A 27,740-nucleotide genomic window follows, 5' to 3' on the forward strand; every position below is an offset into this window, starting at 1 on the left:
TCATTTTCACTCCAGTTTCTTTAGACATTTATTTTATATCACATTGTTTTAAAAAAATATGACAGTTATTTGCAATAGTTCAAAAAGATTAATATATACTATTATTGCAATAACTGAATCTGCTTTCAGATGGCACTTTAGGTAAAACATCAAAGATATCACACCAGCCTACCGTAATTCTGAACTTACAGGAGCAAAAAAAAAAAATCCTTAAACAAAACAAAAACAATATCTTCCCACAATACAATCATTCCTCATTACATTTTAAGCATGTATTACGGTCACTTTGACTTAAAAAACTGACGAAAGTAATTTCATCTAGACTTGCAATAACACAATCATGTTATGCAATCATATGATGATATATTATACCATCCATTCACAAAGTCAGAGGCTAACATATAGAAAGAACTGAACAAAAGCCTATTTTCTTGCATTGAAAAATAAGTTCTGCATTCACAGGAGTTTATAATCAAGACTCACAATCATACATTGTAATAAGACACTAGTGTACTGTTCACCTGAGTATAAAGCTGCAGTCAGCAGTTTCTCTATTGCCCTCCTATAGTTAGAGATGTACTTCAGAATTATTATATTTTGATCAAATGTTTTGTCCTGTGAGAAGTTTTATGTAAACATGAGAGGATCATAGGAAATCTAATGAGATAGTCCTGAGGTGTAGAGTGTGATACCTGTAACTGGCTTTATGTTAGTGCTGTTTGTGTTTATTCATACATGAGAGGCAGAGGAAGGAAAACAAGGTCCCAGCTGCACAGATTGTTGTGCGCATTATTCTGCTTCGCTCCTGTAGTGCATTACGTAGTAGTCGTGGACGTACATCAAGACAGCGAACGGCTGGCCGATGATGATGGACATCCACACTGCAGCGTTGCCATAGTTACCTCGCAGGAAGTGGCCAACGAACCAGGCTAATGGAAGCTGAGGAGTCCAAAAAATAAACAATTCGTCATCATGTTTTATTGACTTATAATTAGAGTTTCAGAGTTTTCCTTTGGTGTCTGTGTTGTAAAGCAAACTGCATCTGAATAAATAGACTTGAAGAAATCAACAATCCAACAAATGCAATATTCCATGGTTCTGTCGATGCATCTGGATCCAGTTAGGTTGGGAAGGTCAGGATACTGCTACAATACATCCCACTCTCAGAGCAGATCAAATTAACTCAGCTTTCTCAGATGTCAAGTGGCAGTGGGTTTTAAAAGGATAGATAGGCTATACATTAATGTTTAGTAGGGCATTTATTAGAAGTGTGACATAACATTCTCTGTATATGGAGTTTACAAACATTAAATAGTGTATCCTTATTTTACTGGATAAAGGACCTGAACAAGTGTAGTGTCAGAAAAAGAGCAGCTAACATCTCTGCAGACCGCACACATCCTGAACACAAACTGTTAAGACTTTTTGCTTCAAGTCAGTGTAATTTGCTAAAACCAGCCGCCACAGAACTAATGATGTTCTGATGAAAACACATACTTATTTGCACCACTCCAACCACGTCTCACCCTTTTGTTTTTATATAAATTTTTTTTACAATCATATTTACAATAAAAATACTTCTATTTGTTTTTTTCTAAAATGTCTTAACTGAGAGCAATGTGTAACCCAAGTCAAATTCTTTGTACTATGAAGCAACTTGGTGATTAAACGTCATCCTGATTCTAATACTACTAGAATCAGGATGACGTTACTACGATATAATTTTTTTTTGATGATAAATACTTAAATCATATTTGGAGTTAAATTATAAATAATAACCCAGAGGAAATAAAGCTTGTGAATAAAGGGAATTATGTTGCTGCTTTGTACAATACTGAAGCCAGACTCTTCCAGCACTCAAAATGAATCAATAATCTTTGTTTAATTCTCTAATTAAATGCTTGGTTGGAAATGAGGGCTAATGCAACTTTGCAATTTTACAAGAAAATATATGTTTTTGGAACCATCAGTATAGGGTACACTTATTAATGATATCTGGTTTCTCACCTGTGCCATCATGCCCGTGAAAGCCCACAGTCTGAACATCCTGAGAGGAACACTCACCAGGTACTAACGCAGGAACCGACAGGGAAACAAAAGCATGACATCAGGGGAACATGTGCACCACATCTATGCTGCAGAAGGAGGCATCTAGGCTGGTTATCTTACCTCATGGAAGAACGCTGACAGGAAGAAGACAGCTGATTGGCTGACTTTTTTACTGAATCCTTTCCTCAGCAGAGGCTTGTAGAAATGACTAACAGACAATGGAAGAGATGTGGAGATAAATAGATACATCCATAGACTATTGGAATGACAAATAAAAAATGCCAAAATGTGTTGTGATAGACAGACTAAATGTAGATAAGAAAACTGAGAATTGTTCCACACTAATCCCCTGCTTACAAAGTGAAACACACAGAAAAAAAGAAAATCTAAGTATTCATAGCATCTAAATGATAAAAATTATTACATGAACCCCTCTTACCCCCCGTGTGTTACTGTGAGTAAAATCTATTCCAGACACATTAATTGCTAGCAACGATAGGATTTTAGCTGAAACACAATTTTCCCTACACTAATTTTCCCTACACCAATGAACATTGTTAGGTCTGTCCCAGGATCCAACCTATTTCAGCTAAAATATGTTAGGCTGTGTGAATGATTTACCGCAGACACCACTTGTGTACAGGGATGTTCCAGTTCTGCCAGAAATAAGTCACCGTCTCAGAATTCCTGCAGGGAAAAATTAAACATTAAAAGCTGAGAAAAACTGAGAAATAAGGTAAAAAATTAAGGTGTAAGTGAAAATCCCTAATGCTTTTAAGTAAAATATAAAACAGAAGAATCAACTTTTAACTGAATTGGACAGTTTTACAGTTTGACTGATCCTGACCATTAAACAGCTGGTCTGAAATTAAATAATTCATCTTTTTTCCAATCAGCCAACATACAATACCTAAGCCTTACTGGTTCTAGTAACCACTGCACTCTTAAGTCTGATTATTACTGAGGGAAAGAAACTAAAAGACTAAAACTAGTTTCAGCTGGTTGGAGCTTTAAAAAAGCCTTTACATCCTCTCTAGACCCAGATTATTGTGGTAGCTGCTGATAAACACTGCTCTGTGGGGGAAAGCGATGACATCTTGAAGTGGAGATACAAGATTGGCCATGGTTGTAGAATCTCATTTGATGTCTCTCTCTGAATTGCGATTGCCTCCGATGATGACAAGGTTTGTTTTTACACCCACTTCTCCCTCTAAAAAGTAAACTAACAAAATGAAAAGTAAACTAACAGATGAAAATGAAATTATTATTTTTTTTCCAGTGAGAGAGATTGTCCCACGCCTTAACAACGCATACACCAAAAGCTCTTTGGTATTGGCAGAGAGGATTTAAAGGTTTAGAACCCAAAAATGTAATTTTTTCTTTAAAAAAAAAATCTCCCTTACTCGTTGGGGGAAGTAAACAGGCTTTCCAACAGCCTGATTTAAAGCCAGGAAGCATTTTTCCAACACAGAAAAAAAAAAAATCAACACAAATTTCCTTATTTTGTGCCATAATATAAAAAAGAGAAAACCCAAAGCCAACTGTTGTGAAAACAAACCATAAAACATACATTTTGAGGATAATTGAATTGATCCTAATAATATCAACATAAGCTGATATTAAGCAAATCGTATCCCAGGAATGCACGGGGTGATTACAGCACCGACAGCAACTCAGAGCAGGACACAACCTCCCAGTCCTTGACACACAGCTTGCATGCATAAAATTCAGTAACAATACACAGACGCATATAAACCTACCACCAGTCCTTGTAAAACTGTCTGTCTCCGAAGCGCAGCAGCTCGGCTGAGAAATTCATAGATGAATGGAAGAACCAGTAGAAAAACATCAGCCATAACAAGTGATTCGGGACCTAAAAGACAAAGTTAATACATGAACAGGCATAAAGACGCTACAAAAACCAACATTTTACAACTATAGCATATTCCTAAAATTACTTCACTTACAGCTAATCGTAGAAGTCTCTCAGTCATCCGGGACAGATCCATGTCCTGGTGGAGATTTAAAACACACTTAAAAATTAGTAATATCAGAAGCAGTGTGATTCAAAATCACTGATTTTGTTTTCTTACTTCAAGTGGTTTCATTGAGCTTTGAATGATGGGGATCATCCACTATTACATAGAAAAGACAAGCTGTTAATTAATTTTTCAGATGGAAATAATGAAATATAAAATGTTTGATTCTATGTAGTGTTCTGATCGCTGAAAAAATACAAAAAATACAATCATATTGCAGTACATGAAGTTACACAGTTTTGAAAATAAAGTGTTTAATTTTAGAATTACTTAGATTTTATCCTGAATAAAAAAAATATATAAATATGTTATCAGACTGTACCTGCTGGGTGAGCCCAACTAAAACCTGGGTGAAAAACAGCTGGAGGGAGATACAAGAGAAATAGTTTATTACTCATTGTCTGACTTCAACTCATCTCAAAAAACAACTATGGTTTCATGCTTTCTATTTTTGTCAACAAATGCATTATAACAGCAATATATTTCCTCACCATCTCACACAGCCTCCTCAGCAGGAATTGAATGCGTATTTTTGGAGAACGAGGGAAGTTGAGCTCGTAACACAGAGTAGGCGCAAAGACAAAGTAGTACATATCTGCAGGGTGGAGAGGAGGTCGGAAAATGTGACAAATAAAACAAGCATTCTAAAGAAAAAAAACACTTAAATTGTTTGCAAGGGCAAATAGTGTGATGCATTTAATTACCTTTAATTGTAAGGTTGCCAGGGTAACAAACTTTTTGCTCGCCTGCTTTAAAGTGCTGTGCTGTAGGACCTGTACCAGACATGCAGAAAGAGTTCAGGTCAGGGGCTCTGCAGTCTGCAGCTCAAGAGCCAAATGCAGTTCATTATCAATTTGGAAAAAACAGATACAGAAATGAACAATGGTTTTATTTAGAGACAATGAGGAAAAGCTAGTTTTAACAATTCTTCTGTAGATTTTTATGCATTATCTGTGAAGAACTTGTGCAATGGAAACATTAAAGTGGAAATACCAGAATCTTAAGTGCTTCCTTTTCACATTTGTATCATTCAGTTGTGGTCTATATAAACTATTTCTATCTCTGCTCTGAGGTGTGTCAGGGAGCAACTCATTTTGGTGCCGTCTCTTTAAATCTAAAGGAGGCAATTCATACCCCGACCCCCTCCAGGTGCAGAGTGTAAATATAGAAAGACACAACAACCTAATTCCACAAACAATTAATATTTTGTCACATGCTAAAGCATAATTTCTATTTGTTGTCCTACAGTTTAAAGTTAGAAAAGAAATGACCTTAAATTCTTAATTTTTTTATAATAGAAATACAATTTTACTTAGCATTATGAATGGGCAATATCAACTATTTTAACACGTCTGGATTAACAAGTTTGAATTAAAACCATTTAATATGCTGTAAAATGAATGACAAACACAAATTGATGTTGTTTCCTAAGCCCCAAAAACTGAGCTTATATTCGGGTTGTTACTTGTTACTCCACTGTTGGTTCCATTGCGGAACTACATATCTTACTACATAAGACTACCTATTACGTATTTTCAAATGAGAATAAACAGAACTTGTATGTTCTGTTTGCGGCAGAGTTGCACTTCTTAATGTAATGGCTGTAGCAATGCAGCCTATTTGATAAGTTTCTTAAAGAAATACTGCATTTGAGGGGCCCTGATCAGATGCAGTGATTATTTATATACATTTTATAAAGAATCTATCTTGTCATTTTTATCTCCATCAAAATACATGCCATACAAATACAGCAATAATGTTCCAAGACCATATGGTCCCTGCCAACTGTACATCTCTGTGCTAACAGTCAAGCACGTTTTGTGGCTCCATAGAAAATATATTTTTAGAAGGCTAAATGGCTCTTTGCATTGTTAATGTTGACCCTTTAACTTCAAGGAACTGTCTGATCCTGCACAAATTCGAACCACGAGTTACAGTTTAGCTGGAACTATGAGCCCCTCCCCCAACAGTTTTTCCCCATTAGAAACCCTCCTTCTCTCCCTCCTGATCTCCTCCCAGTTGACATGCATGAAACTAAACACGCACATCAAGCTTGAGCACAATCCTCCGGAGTAAACGAGGCTTCATGGAGTGATTTTTGTCCGTTTTTTTTTTTATATAATCGGCTCTGTCTCGGGTAAATTATATTTTCTTATGTGAATGATCAATGCCCCCTGACATGCCATTGGCAGAGAAAAGTTGGCCTGGGTTGTACCCAGTTCGCTGCTTATTCCTTTTGAAAAAATCCAGGACTTGCTCCATTGCTCGTTTAGTCAATTGTTATAATCAAATCATGTCTTTTAACTTATAATTCACTGCATAAAAGGCATTTTTTTAAGTAGACAAAAATCAATTCAGGTACAGCTTTTTTAAAAGGAGCATAGCGTAAGTTCCAGGATTTATGCAGACGTCTGCCTCCTCTGATGACAAGTTGAAATGACACTCGAGTTGTGCATGTGCATGTTCTCTCGCTAAGGCATCGATTACGGCGGAGACTCAGGAAAGTAGAAAGGTGAACGAGAGCGCGCAGTGTGTCACACCCACCGCACAAAATCAGAGGATTCAACCCAAATCACTCTCTGATGAACTGACTAATCCAATTTAAAGGGGCAACAGCGGTAAATACAGAATAACTTATTTTACACATCAGGCAATTGAAAGGGCATGTATGGGAAAGTAAATAAATCATATTTAACTTCAAAACTTGCACTATGAACCTTTAAGGTGAATGTGCACACGCCTAATATTATGTTAGTGCATTAGATTGTGCCATGTAAAGCTTTATAATTTAATACACTGCAGTACAAATGCATACATATATTACATATATCATGTATGTCTGTAGATTGATACGTGTTGCAGTCTTTGCAAGATAATCAAAACCTTTGTATTTACTATCACATTTGATAAACTAGAATATACATTCTGATGAGGCTACTTTGCCAGATTAAAAAAGTAGCTTTTGTAAATTATTTTCATTAAACCCACATGTCTGTGTCAAATATGTTTTGTATTGGTCCGATGTAATATACAAAAAAGCCACATTTTCATAAGCACAAACATCATAACAAAAAAACAAAAAAAAACGTCCTGAAAACACCAGTCTGTGTGTACTTAATCTATAAAACGTGATCCATTAGTGACTAGTTACTGAAATCAATGAACTTTTCAATAATATCCTAATTTGTTAAATAGGACCGTATAATTGATCAAACAGCTGCAGTTGCATCGTCTACCAGTAGATGTCACTGCAACACCATGAGCCATTACAGAGATAAGCGGCTGAAGTTTGATATTATGCATCAAACTTGCTTCCTTGATGAATCCAAAAGATGCACAGTGTCTTGTGCAGCGTATGCGTGTGTTTGACTTACAAGACATTGACCTGGACAGTTTCTTGGCCTTGATGGCGCTCAGCTCCCTGCACCACAGGTTCACGTCCTTATACGAATACAGCTTCAAGAAGAGGATTGTGTAAATGCCGAGTGCAAACACGCCGCCAACTGACAAGAAAGGAAGAGAAGAAGTTGTGTCAGCTAATAAAGTGAACCTCCTGAAAAAGTTGCAGCATGGAAGCATATCATGTTTACTTCTAGTTCAGCTAAGAAAAGGACAAAAAGAGACAAGAAGACACAGACAGAAAAAGATTATAGAGGGGAGATAATATTTCTGCCAAAATTTTGAGAAAACAAAAGTTATAGAACAACAAGTTATCATATGACTGCAAATTGTGTTTATTGGTTATTAAGGTAGAACGTTTTGGAAAGTAGATCAATAGATATATTTGCTATTAAATTAGGGCATACAAACACCAGCTGAGCAGTTTTCATAGCAGGGCTTTATCAACAGCCACCATACGCTTTGTAAAATGAGACTGTGCTGAACACAGAACAAACAGACACTCATATGCGCCCAGAAACACACAAATAAAAGCAGCCCTTGTTGTGCCAACAGTGCGAGGAGGAGGTCTGCAGTACACCTGGCACCAACCCACAGCAGATCTTATCCATTAACCATCTGCCTCTCCGGCTCAGCGTGGCCTCTAAACAGTGCGACCGTGTCCAAATCGGCAACTGTAGATTGTGATCATGGACACACAGCAGGGACACAGCCCAAGTGGGAAAACATGCCAGAGGAGCCAGTAGTTTGTCTCTCCCAGTCACCCACTCAAATCAGGTAAGTAAAATCCCGACGAGGTTTACAATCTCTCTCTTTTTTTTTTTTTTTGGTACGAGAGCAGAGCCTCAAACAACAAACGTAAGTGGAGAAGTGTTTCATAGTTTGTCCAGAACCAAAGAAACATTTTCAAACCTACCTCATCAAATTAAGCATGACCCATAAAACAGTGTATAGATTTGTTCCATAGTAAATGACAAAATGGTATCTTTGCAACTAACCCTTATGATGTAAACAACAAAAAGTGGGTGTGCTCGTATTGTCCATCATCCTATTTGATCTTTTAAGTCAGGAGTACTCCATCATATTAACGCTCCTCTTACCTTCAGATCTACTTTTATCCTTGGGGGCAATTTAAACATGTAAAAAAAGCTTTGTAATTAAAAGAGGTTACTTTACTTTATGTTAGAGGAACTTCATGTTTGGTTCTTCAAAGTCAGAATAAGGTTAACCCTTCCCCCATGTAATGCAAACTATCAATTGTTCTCTACAGTTGTGGTTGTATTAAGTAGGGATTTAAGGCTTGTTGAAGATTACAAGATAGACGGGTAAAGTGACCTCATTATTCTCCAAAACAATCGAAAAATGTGTGTAAAATTTGGCCATTTCTTATACATTACAGCTAAAACAAAATGGAGTTAATCTGACCACAAAAAAAGTATTGCCAAAAGTAATCGCTCCCTGCCGTGACTATATTTTGAATTTATGTGACATCCAATTCTTAATCCACAGGGTTCAATATGAGGTTAGTCCAGAAGAAGGCCTGGATCTCTGCTGTAATTCATCCCAGAGGTGTTCTCCTGGGTTGAAGTCAGGAAGGACTCTGTGCAGGCCAGTCAAGGTCATCCACACCAAACTTTCTGATCCACGTCTTTATGGACCTTGCTTTGTGCAGTGGTATACAGTTATAATGGAAGAGGAAGGAGTCATCTCCACACTGTTTCCACAAAGTTGTGAGCATAAAATGGTCAAAAATCTCCTTTCAACTGAAACTAAGGGGTCAATCTCAATTCCTGGAAAACAACCCGACGATGACATTATAGTGTATTTGAGCTAAATGTTCACAAACCTTTTTTTGCAAGTGCTTCTAATTCTGAGACTGGAAGCAAAAACAGATATGATGCAAACAGCATCTTTCTGCACTGACACAGCTTGTCGACTATTAAATGAGGCTTGTGGACACATGAAGGGGGAAGCCTCCTCATATTTATTCATACTAATGCTAAATGCGATGGTTTTGGTTTCTAAGAACAAGAATACATTTACTATTGCTAAATTTAAGAAAATCTTTCATCTCTGGAAATTGATCCTTCTAACGGACATTTACCTGATCATTTTGCAAATAATTAGTCTATATCAGGAATAACTGAGACAGTGCTGAAGACAAAAAGGGGTCCAACCAATTCCTAGCTAGATGTACCTAATATAGTAGCCTATGAGTGTAAATTGGACAAACCACTGGTTGTTTCTCCTTTGATTTGTTTTCGTAATAATTGTTGCACGAAATCAAAACCAGAAAGATTTTTTTCCAGTTCCTTGACTGGTTTTTAGGAAAACTTAAAAAATAAAAATTGTTACTTGCTTGTGTGGTGTTTTTAAGTTGCAACACAAAGTTTTCCAAGTTATCTAAAAGGTTTAATAAATCTGTGGCAGCCTGGCTTAGCTGGAGATCTATTTTTGCCTTCTACAGCAGGTAGGTAATGCTGGAGAGTTATGTATTTAAGCCAATGAAACACTGGGCAATAGTGTGACAGGGGTATAAGATAAATTCTGCTGTGTATATCCAGTGGCCAGTGTTGTAATAATACACAATCGAACATAATTTAGAGGCTTGGTGACTTAGGGTAAATTCTCAGAAACCTTTCTCGAACACAATTGCACTAAACATAATAGTTTTCTTCTTGAACATATTTTCCACAAGACCCTTTGACGTCATCATACAAGCAGATCAATGATCCTTAAACACAATATAACCTGAACACACAAACGAATATCTGCACACACACCTGCCCTCTGCCACTGCCCTTCCTGTGTGCACAGCAGCAGCAGAGACAGGAGAGCTTGCAGACAGATGGAGCGACTCGCTCGCTCCTTCGCCTCCCAGGGAGAGAACAGATGAGAGGAAAAACAGAAGAGAACGCCACCCAAAGTGGCAGCGAACAAAGTCTTAAACCAGTGATTTACGGGGGAACTAAATATAAATGGCTTTTCCAAGGAGACTTAGTGTCTAGCGTGTTTGTTGACTGAGCGAAAGTTGCAAGTGAAATAGCAAAGCACAGAAAACTAAACTTTGCCCTCAAAGAGCACCAACAGTTGGAGCTGCAAACTGTTGTTAAAGCATGTGGGTTAAATTTTTAGGGTGAAGATAAACTTAACCTTCATTGTGAAATATTTACTTGTCAAGTTTTAAGCTGTCACCTTTAGCAGAATGCTGTCACTGCTAGATAAAATGTTCTATGAACACTGTACCTATATAAAACATGCTGCAATATCCGGGTAAACCAGATATTTACATACTCTGTTTAAAAAGACAAATAACTTTAAACAAAATCTAACTACTCTGTAATTACGAAAAAACCAGTATGAGAAGGGGCTTTTTTTAGGATTGCTGAATCTTTCCTCAAACTTTAAAGTTTAGATAAACAGCTTTTTAATACCTGTAAACAATTTGAGAAAGCTCAGATGATAACGTCACACCTCTGTAGGATTCTGATTAATTAATCAGAATTCACAACATTCGAGTCAAATGGAAGCACACTTGTAGATGTCTTTTAAAGCACATCACAAACACTCTGCTTCCTTGTGTGACATCATAGAAAAAGTTAAAGAAATCATCTGTCATAAGCAAATATAAGCAAATGTAAACAGGATGGATTTATCACATATAAAAAGCTAGATTGTAATTTGCAAATGAAAATTTGGAGACGTGTCCTTTAGTCTGATGAAACCAAAATAAATGTTTGCCCATAGTGACTATTGTCGCATTTACAGGAAACTGGGAGAGGCTCCCTAGCCCATCCCAACTATGAGGCAACACCATGTTGCCTGGGTTTAAAAGAAGGTTATGTGTCTTATGTGTTTGTACATATCTGGCTTCAAATGAACATTTTCAACCCAGTCGAAATAAATGTTGATGTGTGCACACATTTGGACTGGCAAAAAATGCAAAAAAAACAAAAAACAAAACAAAAACATGACTACATTCTTTTTATGCAACTGCATCTTTATGCACTCATCACAGAACATTTAAAAAGAAAAATGCTGTCCAATGTCCAGTAAAATGCATATTATTATCCCTTGTACCCAGTTATCCATGGGTAAACTGTACGGTTAATGGAAAACAGTCTTTGTCCCTGTCAAGGTGCCTGATTAAGACAGACTAAAGAGACCCTTGGATGACCCTACACTACAGACCACGCCCACTTTGGCAACTCCCATGTTCTCTCCTCATCTGCTCTATTCTCTCATTTCATTTCCTTCTCTCCATCTCCTCTTGACCTCCACCTCTCTTCAGAGCCAACTGGAAGCAATCCAGTCATGACCAACTGGTCCATTACTGCTGACCAATTATGACTTGGTCCGAGATATACCTTTTAATACACCATCAACCTGGTTTATTGTTTCTCTGAATGGAGAGGGAATTCTTCGTGTACTTATCTAAACTACAATAACAGGGTAAAAGCTTGGTTTAGTAATAGATATGTTTGGTAATGCTTTGTGTTAGTTATATATTAGTGAGAAACATTTACCTGGAGTCATAGAGCGAACCACCAGCACCACAGCAGCAGGAAATGTTAGCAGGGTTGACAAGTTAATGCAATGGATCAGAAATCCAGCAAATTCACTAAATGAACCCTGGTTCAAAGAGAAAAACAGAAATATAGAAGCTTTTACTTCAAATCTTTAAAGCATTTATTGTTCCATTTTTAACCACTGCCGCAAGAAAAAAAATGCCTTGAACTTATAACTTTTGTCATTGCCCTGATTTTGAACGGTGAAAATTAACATTATAAACATTGGTCTATCTTTGAACAGAGAACATTTGCAGAAATTGTGACCTAGTTAGTTTTGAAAGAAAAAAAACTTAAAATGTTTGTTTCTAATCATCCCAACAGACTGAGCATAACTCTACCAGCCCTGAATGCAGATGCTGAAAAGTATTTTTTTTCTTTTTTTATTCCAGTTTGCTATTTACTATGGACAGATGCATCAAGGTGTGTGTGTGTTTGGTTGGGGGGGGGGGGCAGCCAGTGAGGGGCAGCCAGTGAGGGGCAGCTCCCCCCCCCCCCCTCTTTTCTTTTTCTTTAGAAATAACCTTTCTCTGGGGGGGAAAACTCTGACATCCACCTTTCAGTAAAAATTCACAGTACCCTGATGTTCAGCAGCAGATAGGGTTTCTCCACTCACCTTCGACAGCTGCCTTTCAGTGTAGAGAGCCACAACAATGAACACGTTGGACACTGAAACACATTGAGAGAAAAAGGTAATTAAAACTGATCATCACCTTTAAAACAGCAGACACTTAGATGCATTGGTTAAAGCACAACAAATTCAAAATTTCAGCCATTATAGTTTTAATGCTTTTTTAATACAAATTAAAATCTTGAAAATTAACCTAATCTAAATTGTCAACAGGAAGAAAACAAACACAAAGCTGTGCCGCATTAGTAATAATTTCCACTCACACCAAAGTAAAACAATCTATAAACATTAGCAATTGGGCTCCAAAATGTGTTGTGGAAAGAAAGGAATTTTTTTTTTTAACTAAATTAATCTTTTTCGGTAAGGTTGGGAAAAAGTTTGTAGTTTTAACCACCAGGGGGCGATGGATGGTTGTTCAAAATCCTGTGGGTTACATTGACGTCACAGTTTTCTCACATACACAGAACGTAAACTGTAAAGTAAAGTGTAAGGTTCGAGACCTGCTTTATTTTAATTTGCACTTTCATGAGTGCAAAAAGACTCAGTTTTTTGTTCAATAGCAGAAAGAGTCGAGTGAGAAATTATTTTTTCTTTCTTTTTGCAAACCAATGCAAAAATCAGGTGTAACTTAATTATTTTTTTGGGATTAATTTCAAAATAAGTACTTGCAATCATTGATTAATCTTTGGAAATTTCTACACCATTATAATTAAATAAACAAATCGGTATTATTGGCTGTTGCCTTGCAGCAAGAGTGTCCTGGGTTTGAATCCCAGTTTAGGGATATTCTGTAAGCAGTTTGCATGTTCTCCCTGTGCATGTGTGGGTTCTCTCCAGGTTTGCTGGTTTTCTTGACTTTTAATTTAATTTGCCTCTCTCTAAATTCCCTTAGATGTGAATGGTTGTGCGTATCTATGTTGCCCTGTAATGGTAGAGCAACCTGTCAAAGGTGTACCCTGCCTCTCGACAAATGACCTGGTGCACGGATAAACGGGCATAGACAATGGATGGAAATCATTATGGACACCATTATGGATTATTTACATAAAGCTAAATGGTTTTTTATTTTTCAGCTTTATAAAAACTGAAATACGCTTATTCTAAGCAAGAGATGCACATGGCGCAGAGGTCGTGTCTATAAAAGAAGAAAGCAAAGAAATTACTTCCTGCCTGACACACAGGTTGATCCAATCAGTTATGACAATTATCCAATCAAGTTAAGAACTATCCAAAATAGCTGTTATTATACAAATGACAGCTGATTGTAGCAGGCCTAGACAGGGAATAATAACATGCTCTAGTACCATCTGGTGCTATAAAAGAAGTCAGACAACATGCTGAAAACCAGTGGGTCCTTAAGGGGTCACTGAAGAAATTCACAGTCGAAGGCAGCAGATTTATTCACGTCAGCCATAGTTACATTCAGAGAAAAATAACAGAACATCATCCTAAATGTGAAGTAGAGTGGGAGTATCATGAGGAAATGATAATACGTTGAACGATCATAATAATTATCTATTATCATCCTTTATGGCCGGTTTGTAAATCATGTTTTATTAGTGTTCTGTGGTTCTATGTGCTCAATATATTTCCATTTGATCAACGTTATGTCTTCAACACAAATCAGGTTTCTAATTTAAAAATAAAGAACCTTTGATCTTGAAATTAGAAATCAAAGTAGAAAATATAAAATATTTCAGTAATTACCCTTAATATAAAGGAGATACATAAGTTTGCCTTGAGCAAATACCTCCATTTGTTACCCGTAAATCTTTAAGTAAAAACTGACTTAAAAAATACAAAAAAAAGTATAATTCTATCACATTTTAACATTTTAATGTAGCATTTAATACATTTAGAAAATGTGGTTTCATAGTATTCATAGTATAATATTGCATTTTTTTAAACATCATGTAACATTAGAAAAAATGAATGTTATGTTGCCTCCAAAACAGTGTTTTGTTTGTTGTCAAATAAAATGTCAACAATATTATTTTATGCCAAAATGAGCACAGCATATATGACTTTTTCTAGGTTAGGTCTTTGAGTCTATAACTGTAATAACTTAGCCGTCTACTACAAGGAAACCTGTTGGATGTGACATTTCAGAGCAACACACCGGAAGACCAATGATCCAACTAATAGGCCACTTTCTTAAATATAAAACTTTTTTCAGACTTGCCTTGTTAACTTTATCCATTTAGCTGGCAGGCACCATCATTGGAGAGTTAAAATGTGTGCGTAAGCTACTGCAGTGACTCTCAGTGTCCCTGTGGGGGAATGAGCTCTGTTCCTGTCCATGCTACTGCTGCGAAACTCCAATTCTCACCTGTCTCTTTACCCGTCGTCTCTGCAGTCATTTGCCTTAACTCCATCTATTTCCCCCTCTCTTCAACCTCTTTTCCTGTCTTATTGCAGGACTTTACCTCGTCTCTTTCCATCTCCCACCCCTTTCTATTTTTCACAGCCCTCCACACACCTTCCCTCACCTAATTTAATCTTCCATTAAACACTTCCCTTACTCCACTCCTACCTCTGCTTTCCTCTCTCTGTTGCTCCCCACTCGCCCCTCATCTCTGCAGGAGAACACGAGTGTTAGTATATAGGCCAGGTGATTGTCCCACTAGAGACACAGCGAGCTGCACTGCTGCAGACCTTCACTGCAATGTAACGTAAGGATAAATATGGAAGAAACTGCAGCAGTGCACTGCATGCACCTGTGTGTTGCTGCAAACAAGGCAAGTTCTACATGGCACTGATCTCACCTCCTACACCAATGTAAGAAATACATTTTTCTCTTATCTAAATTATTTCCTCACAGTCCCGAAATATAATTAGATACTAGATGCAACTTCTACATTTGTTTTGACTATATTTTGCACCCATAGTTGCAACAATCCCATTATGGTTTCAAGTTCAGCCAATAATTTCAAATCAATTTATTAAACTGTTTAGGAAATTTGACGGGATAGTTTTCCAGTTTCATGCATTAGTAATTAGTATCACAAACCTGCAATATACTGTTAAATGTAATTTTGTCTTTGTCTTTTAAGGCTGTTTCACAGGGCAGGATTTTACGCAGAAATGTTCGATCCGATCTCCCCCTTCCAAGAGGCGTCTCTTAAAATAATCTTAAGAGAAGATCCTGCCATGTGTCACATGTTAAGAGTGATTGGGTCCGCTCGGTGGAACGTTAGGACCGCTCCGACTTCAAATCAGGGATATTCAACACGTTGGATTGTCTCTGCTTATTTAGCAAACGCCTTTTCTTTTTGTTGTTTTTTTCTCCGATAAAATCATTCCACAACCTATCGGTATTATTCTCCCCCATCGTCCATGTTAATTTACTCTGAACTCATGCTTGATATTGAAAGGATTGGCAAGATTTCTCGTCTATCTCTAAAAGATCCTAAGCGAAATCTGTTCGTGTGTGGTATGTTGGGCTTGTTGTCTGACCGGACACCACACACTGTACGACCAAACCAGTTTTATCTAGGATTTTCTGGTGTTATGTGTGCCGTCTCTCAGGCTTTGAAAATCAGCCAACTACTTTAAAATCCTGCCGTGTGAACTAGCCTTTAGCTGCAATAGTTAGGTTTTCTATACCTTTTACCTATTCTTTTTCACTCTGCCTTTAAAAATGTGTGCTTGCTGTGACTTAGATACCTCTATAAGCTTTATGCATGTTTGGTTTTCTTTCTCCGGCATTTATCTCATTATAATCGCTGATCTCAAAACTCAGCTTATAAAGTTGCTGAAATGACGTAACAAATTTGACAATGAACGCAACCATGGCGATCCATACAAAATTTAGAAGAAAGCAAGAATCAAAAACAATTATTGAGGAGATAGAGCTCTATTCATTTCTGTGATGCCAGTGGCCCATATTTACAGCAATCAGAGAGCAAATAGCAAGAGAAAGAGTGAGAACAAAGGTCCCATGCTCAGGAATCAACCCTCGGGCTACTGCATTAGGGAATAATAATCTTCGTATATAGCACCTCCACTAAGCTGTTGTGCCTCAGATGAAGAGTGAAAAAATAGTTATAAAAGAATCCTGAGTCCTTTATACATTCAGATGGAGAACTACTTGTTTGTGTCGGTTGGGTAAGAAATGTGTCAGCGAAGCACACAAAGGAAAACGCTACCTACCAGCAAGATAAGAATTTAATTTTGTTTTATTTAAATAAATCCAATTGCCAGTGCCCACTGCAACTCATTGTTAACCTAAACTGCAGTAATTATAATTTCAGGATCAACCGAGCAGGTCAAAAACATTAAAATTGAGAGCTATCTTGCATGGACTAAGACACTATTTTTAAGCAGCTTGAGTTTCGCAAATAGATGCTCAGTTCATGTCAGTAAAGGTTCTTGGTAGGTTTAGACGTAGCTAAAGTGCAGAGTAGGTGTCGTCTGTTTATTTTAAAAGCGTTGATGTTTGAGACTGACATAAAACGGTGAATAAAGGTCTCGTTCGGGAGAAAACCTCCAGGTCCAAATAGCTAACACGCTAGCTGTTATTAGCTCAACAGCAACAGAGACAGTAACAGAAGGTACCCTGGTATATAATGACATATGCAGATGAGGACATGGTGTAGTTTGAAATTCCTCCTTTTATTCCACACAATTTGTAATTAGGCCTAGAAAATTATAAAATCTGTCATCAAACCTCTTTGTCTCTGATTTCCACAGACTACAAAAAACACTTTTTGCTGTTTCTCCAGCAGCAGTCTCTAGTTTTGGCTCCATCCATTATCTAATATTAATGTTGTCATCTTTTTTTATACCTTTTATTTCCTTTCCAGTCTTGGTTTTTTTCTGTGTGGTGTTTATTTTCATGCAGAATCACATTTCACCTTTTGTTGTTGGGCTTAACCCAGTTAGGCCTGTATGACAAAGAGTCTTTTCATCAATCTGATGGTGTTCACCAAATCTCTCAGACACCGTGAAGGCTGTGTGTCCACCAAAAACATGAGCAAGATGGTAAAACTCTAATTTAAAATACTATAAAACACAACAGACACAACTGATTTCTGGGTAAGAGATCCATCTAATGTTTTTGTCATTCTTTGATTTAGACATTCAACACAATATGGCTTTAAAATGTACCAATAGACCTCAGGGGGGATTTATATTAAAAATAACTACAAAACAATGCAACATCTGCAGCTTCCCATCCTCGCAGAGACAGCTCTTAGCTTGATCTTCATGACAGTTTGATTTTCTGATGTAAAAATATAAGCATTACTCTCTGGAGTTGTTTGAATCACATTAATATGATTTTATTTCACCTACCAATTACCAGGCACGCAGCGGGCCAGCTGTAGGGGTCTTTCAGAAACAAGGAAACCACTTGAATGGGGTCCACAAGAATACCATACCTGAAAGAGTATGGAAACAAGTCTTCATAATATCAATGTCACCATTCCTGAGAAGAATAGATAAAATACTTAGATAGTTAAATACAAAGTTTAACACAAATATGTATATTAAATCTTTCCTGTAATGACAATATGCCACTTTGGGTTTATAAATGCTAAGTAATACCACTTACAATAACAGAGGTGAATTCAGAGTCGCAGTGAACTTTATCACTGACTCGCAGGTGCTTATTGTTAAATTATTGTATTGAACACCTCTATACCTCCAGGATGAACAAATACAATTCAAGGACAGCAACAAAAATATTTAAAGATTAATAAAATCAATTATGTAAGAAATTGTTTAGTTATGATATATAGACTCATAAGAATCCTCATTACTTCAGGTAAACACAGAACACAAAAGGTGTTTACGTAACTTGTAATAAGTCTAAAACACACTCACTTTAAAATGTTTTCTAAGAAGAGGCGTGCATTACTCAGGACCTGTAACAGAACACGGGATATCAGGAGGAAACATTGTAGCAGTTTCTTTTAGTTTTACAGTAATGTACAGACATAAACTTGTTAGGCTTTTGCTGGTGGTCTGACCAATCCATTTTGATTATGAGCAACTTAATATTCGTTTTTCACAGCACTACAACACACAAATGAGAACAAAATGTGAATTTAGCACCATATTATCCCTATAATCCTTAAAGTATATGTCTCGAAACCTTTCCTGATTTTATTATTTAAACTGAAAGAAGTGAATCAAAGTAGTAGGAGATGCTAGTTTTTATATATTTAATTAATAGGGGGGGAAAAACCTGATTCAATTGCCAATTGCCAGTCACTATGCAAGTCGCCCTGTTAAAAAGCTAAAATTAAATAAAAAAAGCGGATTTTACAAAAACCAGACTCAGCTTTGATAAATTACGATTTAAATGTTAAAGGAAATGCTAAAGGAAACTGTTTAGATAGTTTGACCCCAGAGGAAATAATAAATGACTGTGCAGATAGATATGAAATAAGGTTCTTCAGTAAAGTGAAGCAAGTAACCATGTGTTATTTGAATTAAGGCAGTTTTTAATAACTGCAAACACATTGGTCATAACGTTAAAACATGTTAACCCCTTCTAAATGAGCTTCCACAAGTGTACACAACTATTAAATTAACAAAACCTCAGCAGCATGTATAAAAACAGTGGGTTTAGTATTTGTCAAAGTGTAGATTACCATAAATTTACTTGTGAGTACACAAATAAGTCTTACCAGCATTACCACACACCAGTTGAGGACCCCTCTGTAATTACTATAACCGCTGGCTGAACTCAGAAGCGACTCCTGAGCCTTGTGACAGCTACAAAAAACAAGAAAAATGTTAGTAATAAAAAAGGAAGCTGATGAGCTAAAGAGCAGTTTATTTCTATTTAACTCTAGCATCATATTAAAGGCATTCCTATGTTTGACTACTAAACAGAAAAAGAGACATTTGTGTGTCATTACCCTATATACTCACATGTGCAAGCATATCTAGCAAACCCCACAAAAACCATAGGCAATACGGTTATTAATAATTACAAAATTCTGCGTAAATTTGTTCTGTGGTACAAGCCTGATTACAAAGAAGAATTAAATAATTAAAAAACCTGCAATTAGATGAGTTGCTCGGTAACATTATTTAATAAAATAACATCTCTGACAGGTTCAGTCTTTAAAAAATTAAACACAACCCTTTGCTGCATAAAAAAAACACTGAATAAATAATACAAGAGAAGCAAAAAAATACAGTATTAAACATACATTTTCATCAACCCGCATTTTTTTTACTAAAACTGTAGGTCTGAAGTAATATTCTGATTTTAAATGTGTTTTCATTAGCTATAAGTGGAAAATCATCTTCTTCATAACTCTTTTTAGACATAATAACTAAATTATATATATAAAATAATGAATTATATATATATATCTCATTATTCATACATAATGCTTGTATATGTTAAATTTCACATGTCTCTCGATTGTGATTCATTCATAATTAACAGAAAAATGGACTTGAAAACATCAGTTGTGTGTAATAATCTATATACACTGCTCAAAAAAATAAAGGGAACATTAAAATAACACATCCTAGATCTAAATGAATGTAAATACTTTGTTCTATACGCTGTTGAATGTGCAGACAACAAAATCTCACAAAAATGATAAATGGAAATCAAACTTATTAACGCATGGAGGTCTGAACTTTAATTTTGAGCCACACTCAAAATTAAAGTGGAAAAACAAACTACAGACAGATCCAACTTTGATGTAATGTCCTTAAAACACGTCAAAATGAGGCTCAGTAGCATATGTGGCCTCCCCGTGCCTGTATGACCTCCCTACAATGCCTGGGCATGCTCCTGATGAGGTGGCAGACAGTCTGTGGTGCAACGTGGTGTTGGTAAATGGAACAAGACATGATGTCCCAGATGTGCTCAACTGGATTCAGTTCTGGGGAATGCCGTCATCTTGCAGGAACTGCTGACTCACTTTAGCCACATGAGGTCTAGCATTGTCTTGCATCAGGAGGAACCCAGGGCCAACCGCACCAGCATATGATCTCAGACCAACTCTTTTGAGCACTTGGAGGGCTGTGTGGCCCCCTAAAGAAATGCCACTCCCCACCATTACTGACCCACTGCCAAACCGGTCATGTTGGAGAATGTTGCAGGCAGCTGCACATTCTCCAGACTCTGTTACATGTGCTCAGTGTGAACCTGCTTTCATCTGTGAAGAGCACAGGACGCCACTGGCAAATTCGCCAATCTTGGGGTTCTCTGGCAAAAGTCCTGCATGGTGTTGGGCTGTAATCTTAACCCCCACCTGTGGACATCGGGCCTTCGTACCACCCTCATGGAGTCTGTTTCTGATCGTTTGAGCAGATATATGCATGTTCGTGATGTGCTGGAGGTCATTTTGCAGGGTTCTGGTAGTGCTCCTCCTGTTCCTCCTTGCACAAAGGCAGAGGTAGCGGTCCTGCTGCAGGGTTGTGTCCCTCCTACGTCCTCCTCCACATATTCTGATGTACTGGTCTGTCTCCTGGTAGCGCCTCAATGCACTGGACTCTGCGCTGACAGACACAGCAAGCCTTCTTACTACAGCTCGCATTGATGTGCCATCCTGGATGAGCTGCACTACCTGAGCCACTTGAGTGGGTTGTAGTCTCTCTCTCTCTCTCTCTCTCTCTCTCTCTCTCTCTCTCTCTCTCTCTCTCTCTCTCTCTCTCTCTCTCTCTCTCTCTCTCTCTCTCTCTCTCTCTCTCTCTCTCTCTATATATATATATATATATATATATATATATATATATCAGTGTTGTAGTCAAGTCACTATGCCTCGAGTCCGAGTCCAGGTTCGAGTCACCAGTGTTCAAGTCCGAGTCAAGTCCAAGTCATTAAAAAAAAAATCTGAGTCGAGTCCACTACTCATCCGAGTCGAGTCCGAGTCGAGTCACTATTGACGTGTGATGTATGACATGTAGCAGTAACATTCCATTGCACTAATAACTCTTTCGCTGTAGTTACCCTTGGTTTTACTCAGTAAAACTACCGCTTTTTCCAAGTCTAAGACGTCTCCTAACCATGGTTTTTAAACATTGTTGTTATGGAACGCGCAACAGCGACTCGAGGTACGCTGATAGGCCGCATATGAAGGATGTTAAAGCCGCAAGCGGCGTCGATCAGCCCTCGCAGCCAAGCGCACTCCGGCCTATAGGGCTCGGGATCCGCGTTGCATTGTGGGACGTGGCGGCCATATTGACAGCAACGCAACGTTAAAATACCTCTGACATAACGTTGTTGAACGAAGAGACGTAGAAGTAGAGTTGAGAAAGAATAGATATAAAAAATATGTTAAAATCCCGAAAAGGATCTGAAATTTACCGGGACACATTAAATAGAGAAATCAGGGACCGGTATGTTGACAAAATCAGCATTATTATGGAGCGCCGACGACCACTTGTTGCCACTGTTTTGCATATCGGACGTGTTCGGCTGCCTTGTTTGCGTTGTGAGCGCCTAGCTTTCATAAAAGTTCCAAAGCTACAAATCCTTGGAGTCTCATGTGCAGTTCATGAATGGATGGGTTCAGGAGCTGCAGATCATAAAGCCAGTAAACAGTGGGAACACAGTAATTCATACAAAGGTAAGCTGTGCTCAGACGGGCTCTGGCACCTGCTAACCGTTAGTGCTAACAACCACTCACGCATGTAATGGACTTTTAACTAGCTGCTATGTGTTTCAAAGGTTTAGTTAGTAACATTAACTGCCAACCCTCCCTAAACCCTCCGGGTTTCTCACGTATTTGAGCCTTTTCCCGCTGCCGTTTTAGTATTTATGTGCATGTATGTGGTGTCGCGGCTGAAGGAAAGAAACAATGTAGGCTATAAAATAAAACCGTGCATCTTTAACTTACCAGAATAAAAATGCAGGGAACACACTCTCATTGACATCGGGATACTGTGGAAAGTTATGATCGGTAGTCTTAAAGCCGCGATCCAAGCGAGCCGACAACTCCGTTGCGCTTGCTGTCTCTCCCGTGGTTGCGCCTCCAGGCAGGAAAGCGGTGGAAAGTTAACCCATTTTCTATGTTTTTCCCATGGCGATCATGTGTTGCGCTGTTACAGCCCACAACACAGCAACGGTTTACCATGGTTGAAATGAAGTTACGGTAAAATTAATCTAATTAAAACTCGGCTGAGAGAGGGAGTACAGTACGCGGTAGTCATAGGCAGTAGTCTGAGTAGCGGGGGCGGGGCCGCGGAGGCTTTCAATATGGCGGCCACACAAAGTAATACGTCATGACGACCAAGCCCTATTGGCCACTGCCGCGGCTCCGGCCGGCCGGCGGGGTTCGCGCACCGCCGCGGTGCCAGCCGGCGGGCGGGGTACGCACACCGCCGCGGCTCCGGGCGGCCGGCGGGGTTCGCGCACCGCCGGCCGCCCGCCACCGCAGATGCTGTCACGCATTTTCCTCGCCCGTCCACCGGGCGATTCCCACAAACGCGTTCGGCAGCTTTCCCCCATTACTCACAACAAATCTGGTGAAGATCGGTCGATGCAGCGAGGAGATACAGCCGTTGGATAATGATAATGCATTTGGCCACCGGACCGGACTAAATTGTTCGGCGGGCCGGAAAATGTATACCGATTCCTGGACGGTGACTACAAACAGAAAAAAAACTGCAAATGACGCCATGAGCAGGAGAAAAACAACGACTTACCTTTCTATCAACTCGGCCCGTTTTTCCAGTCTTTCTAAGCCCTCGACACTCAATCCATCGTTTGAGCTGAACGCTGGTATGTTGTTCCACAGTTCTACCAGTAAAATGGGCGCCTGGACATCCTCTTGTGAAAGTTTAACAGCTGAAAAGTCGGTCATATCGTTGTATCTGTTGCATGTGTAACGGCTGGTTGCTACGTGCGCTCTCACACTGTTTGCCCAACCTTAGCGGCAAGGGGCGTTGCTCATGAGATGGTGACGTCACGTGCGCGGTACGACATTTAGATATTAAAATCATACACCAAATAATATTCTAATGACATATTAAAATTATAGCCTAATGATATAAAAAAAGTCGAGTGTTTTTCTCAATTTCCGAGTCAGAATGATCTGAATGTAGGAGTCCGAGTCCAAGTTCGAGTCATCAGTGCTCAAGTCCAAGTCAAGTCATGAGTCTCTAAATTTAGCTAATGACTCGGACTCGAGTTCGAGTCTCGGACTCGAGTACTACAACACTGATATATATATATATTAGAATGGTCCAATCAAAGTGGTCTGTCGTCTCCACCTGTTGTCTATTCCATTTGCACAACTTTTCAATTGTATTGCAATTTATTGAATAGTGCTCTAAACACTGAAAACAGAGGTGTAGTTTCCAGTTTGCAACAAGCCATATTGGCGCCAGAGCACACGTGGAGGACAGTTTTCTGGTCAGATGTGACCAATTTGAATGGCACATTACCCAGAATAATACATGCCCATATTGAAACATGGTGTTGGCATCATCATGTTGTGGGGATGTATTTATTCTGCAGCTGATGGAATGGTGGATGGAGCTAAGTAGAGGACAAGTTTGAAAGAAAACAAGGCTACAAAAGACTGAGACTGGAGCAAAGGTTTCCAACCCAGCAGAACAACCACAATATAAGCCAAAGCCACAATGGGATGGTTTAGATCAAAGCATATATATATATATATATGTTAGAATGGTCCTACCAAAGTCTCTTTTGATATAGGCCACATAGATGAGAAGTATGAGGTCATTATTATAACATTTCCATATAAAGTATGACAAACAACTTTCCAATTTAATTTCAGACAAGGGATGTGTTACTTTAGTGTTACCACATCAGACCACATTCTGATTGTGTTACACCAGTAGGAGCCAAACCAGAACAGTCACTCACACACGTGTTGTGTCAGAAGAAGTGACACAACATAGACAAAGGCAACTTCCTGTTCCTTCTCTTTTCGAAATTGGTTGTTGACCAAAAAAACGAAAAAAAAATTTCTGCAATTCACCCTCTATCAAATTGTAAACCTGGAATTTTTGGAAACAAGTGTGTCGTGTCACGCACAGACCTGGTGTGGTGGAATTAGCCCAGAGTTAACCCATAATCCAATTCAAAACGAAAACACTTCATTAATCCTAAAGGGAATTTAAATGTTGTAAGTTATACTGTACAGGTCTCTCCAAAGAGTAGTAGAGGCTTGTTTGCATGGACAGCCATGAATGCAAACTGTTGCTGTTTACAGTAAGGATTACACTTTATGTGAGTTGCATATATACTGCATACATACAGTACATACATACATACATACATACATACATACATACACACACACAGACAGAGAGAGAGAGAGAGAGAGAGAGAGAGAGAGAGAGAGAGAGAGAGACACACAGAGAGACAGAGAGAGAGAGAGAGAGACACACACAGAGAGACAGAGAGAGAGAGAGAGAGACACACACAGAGACAGAGAGAGAGAGACACACACAGAGAGACAGAGAGAGAGAGAGAGACACACACAGAGAGACAGAGAGAGAGAGAGAGAGACACACAGAGAGACAGAGAGAGAGAGAGAGAGACACACACAGAGAGACAGAGAGAGAGAGACACACACAGAGAGACAGAGAGAGAGAGAGAGACACACAGAGAGACAGAGAGAGAGAGAGAGAGAGAGACACACACACATACAGACAGAGACACATAGACACACACACATACACACAGAGACACATAGAGACACACACACAGACAGACAGATACACAGAGAGACACACACACATACACACATATACACATATATACACACACACATACACACATATACACATATATACACACACACATACATACATATACACATATATACACACACACATACACACATATACACATATATACACACACATATACATACATATACACATATATACACACACACATACATACATATACACATATATATATACACACACACATACATACATACATACATACATACATACATATATATATATTAGGGCTGGGCAAGTTAACGCGTTAATTTCGCGTTAACTCATTAGACTATTAACGGCGATATTTTCTTTAACGCGCGTTAACGCATGTTGGTCACATGCTTTTATTTTGTGAAGGTCTGTTGCTGCGGTGTAGGGGTTTGAATCAGAACAGTAGGTGGCGATAATGCGCCAATAACCTCGCTGTCAGCCCAGCCTCAGATTCAAAGAGGAAGAAAGGTGCTGGCCGGAAAAAAACACAGCTGACATGCGGAAGGCGGTGTTTCCCGCAGGTACCGCGAGCGAGCTTAGGCGAGGCGAGGCGGTGAGTTGGCGGCCGGAACAAGTTTTGTGCGGAGCGGAGCGGGGGGGGGGGGGGGGGGGTCTGCATCGACGCCGTCGGTGAAGTCGCTTCTCGTTTCAAAGTATCCATGTATTTTTGCCTGTTTTCCCCCTGCCATTCACTATATGCGCGCGAGAAAGCAACAACAAAAAACCGCGTGTCAACGTCAAATAAACGCAAGCATATCGAGTTAGCAAGCATTTCAGTTTAAAGTTCTTCCAGCATGGAATATGACAGAAACAAGTTAGTTGGAACCACTGCCAAGTTAAACTTTGGTATTGAACATAAAATGGTAATGCTGCTCCCTGCTGTTACCTCAGAAATTGCCTGTTTTTGGTAGATTTTTTCCCCATAAAGAGAATTCCCTGTCAGTGGCAATAAGCTTTAATTTATTATTATTGCTATTTTTTGTTTTACATGTTTAAGTTGAGCTTTACACTAAATATGTGTTACTGATAAGTGCTACAAATGTTACAACACTTTTGTTCATATGGCAGCAGAACATTAAAATAAAAGTGCTCTTTACACTACTTTTGAATTCATTCTTGGAGTTTGTAAATACAATGCGATTAATCTCGATTAATCGCGATTAATCAGTGCGATTAATCGCGATTAAATATTTTAATCGTTGCCCAGCCCTAATATATATATATATATATATATATATATATATATATATATATGTATATATATATATATATATATATATATATATTATATGTATGTATGGGTATGGTACATACATATATATATATATATAATATATATATATAGGATAGATATAGATTATATATATATATATATAGTACATATATATATATATATATATATGTATGTACATATAGTATATATATATATATATATATATATATATATATATATATATATATATATATATATATATATATATATATATATATATATATATAAAATAGTCAGATGAGCTTCATGACACGTATGAATGAATGTCTGCCGAGAGCAAACAGGGCGTGTTTAAGTTAAGTCGACCCTGACCCATTTGTTCCCACTTCTGCTGGAGAACCAAACCTTACTTACTTACGATATAATTTTAAGTAAACATTTATCACCCCGATGGGACATCCACATCTCTGCAGAAGTTAGCTACTGCATCCTCTGCGGTGAGGAATCCACAAAAAAAACAAACGCATGGAAACTTTCGGCTCTTCCCGAGTTGGTCTGTCTCTGTCTCTCTCTCTCTCTCTCTCTCTCTTTCTCACCTCAGTCGGTCGCCCATTTCGCTCCTGCGTTTCTTTTTCTCGCTCTTTGCAGTGGGCCGCTCCAGCGACCGCTCGCGTTGCCTCAGTCCATCGTGGAGGCTGAAGTCGGCGGTCCCTAAGCTCGCAGTGCCCGCTGCAGAAGCTCCGTTCACCGGCCGCACCTTCGCAGTGCGCTCCGTTGCGAGGGTCGCCCTTCTTCTGCGGGTCAGAGCCCCGTTTACATCCAAGTCGCTCATAATGACCCGAAATAAAAATAGTAAAACTTTGTCTTTGGGTCGGTACCAGTTCCACTCTTCTTTCTCGACGCGTCGCTTCAGGGCATACCCAGCCGCTTATTGATACAGTAACAAACAGGCAGGCTGTAGTAGTGAAGGAGGAAGTGAGAGCAGGGAGAAAAAAAAAAAAGCAATCCACCCAGCCAGGGCTCACATTTCCACGGAGTTGAATTCATGAAGTTACGTCAGTGAAACCTGTCCTGCACTTTGAACTCGTTTGTCTGGTGTAAACTTTAAGCAAACCGACAGGTGAGTCCTATCCTGGGGGATTTAGTTCATGTTTTCTTTATGTAACAAG

At 38.5% G+C, this 27,740-nt stretch overlaps 1 protein-coding gene across 2 annotated transcripts; it reads right to left on the bottom strand.

Annotated features, from left to right (window-relative positions):
* LOC105929695 (diacylglycerol O-acyltransferase 1) lies at positions 1 to 27,612 on the bottom strand. 2 transcript variants are annotated; one of them, XM_036133385.1, is made up of 18 exons: positions 27,450 to 27,610; positions 27,168 to 27,365; positions 19,322 to 19,409; positions 18,513 to 18,553; positions 17,982 to 18,067; positions 12,672 to 12,724; positions 12,014 to 12,119; positions 7,463 to 7,591; positions 4,793 to 4,861; positions 4,580 to 4,683; positions 4,411 to 4,449; positions 4,143 to 4,184; positions 4,017 to 4,061; positions 3,810 to 3,922; positions 2,671 to 2,736; positions 2,170 to 2,257; positions 2,008 to 2,070; positions 1 to 939 (listed from the first exon to the last, which is right to left on the bottom strand). In XM_036133385.1, exons 2-18 carry the CDS (start codon positions 27,182 to 27,184, stop codon positions 790 to 792), a joined length of 1,299 nt encoding a protein of 432 aa, XP_035989278.1. In that variant the 5' UTR covers positions 27,185 to 27,365; positions 27,450 to 27,610; the 3' UTR covers positions 1 to 789. The 2 variants fall into 2 exon arrangements, with proteins under 2 accessions (XP_035989278.1, XP_035989269.1); XM_036133376.1 differs by having other exon boundaries at positions 27,168 to 27,612.
* Positions 27,613 to 27,740: the final 128 nt, after the last annotated feature.

Source organism: Fundulus heteroclitus, chromosome 3, assembly GCF_011125445.2.
Source record: "Fundulus heteroclitus isolate FHET01 chromosome 3, MU-UCD_Fhet_4.1, whole genome shotgun sequence".
Classification (NCBI taxonomy): domain Eukaryota; kingdom Metazoa; phylum Chordata; class Actinopteri; order Cyprinodontiformes; family Fundulidae; genus Fundulus; species Fundulus heteroclitus.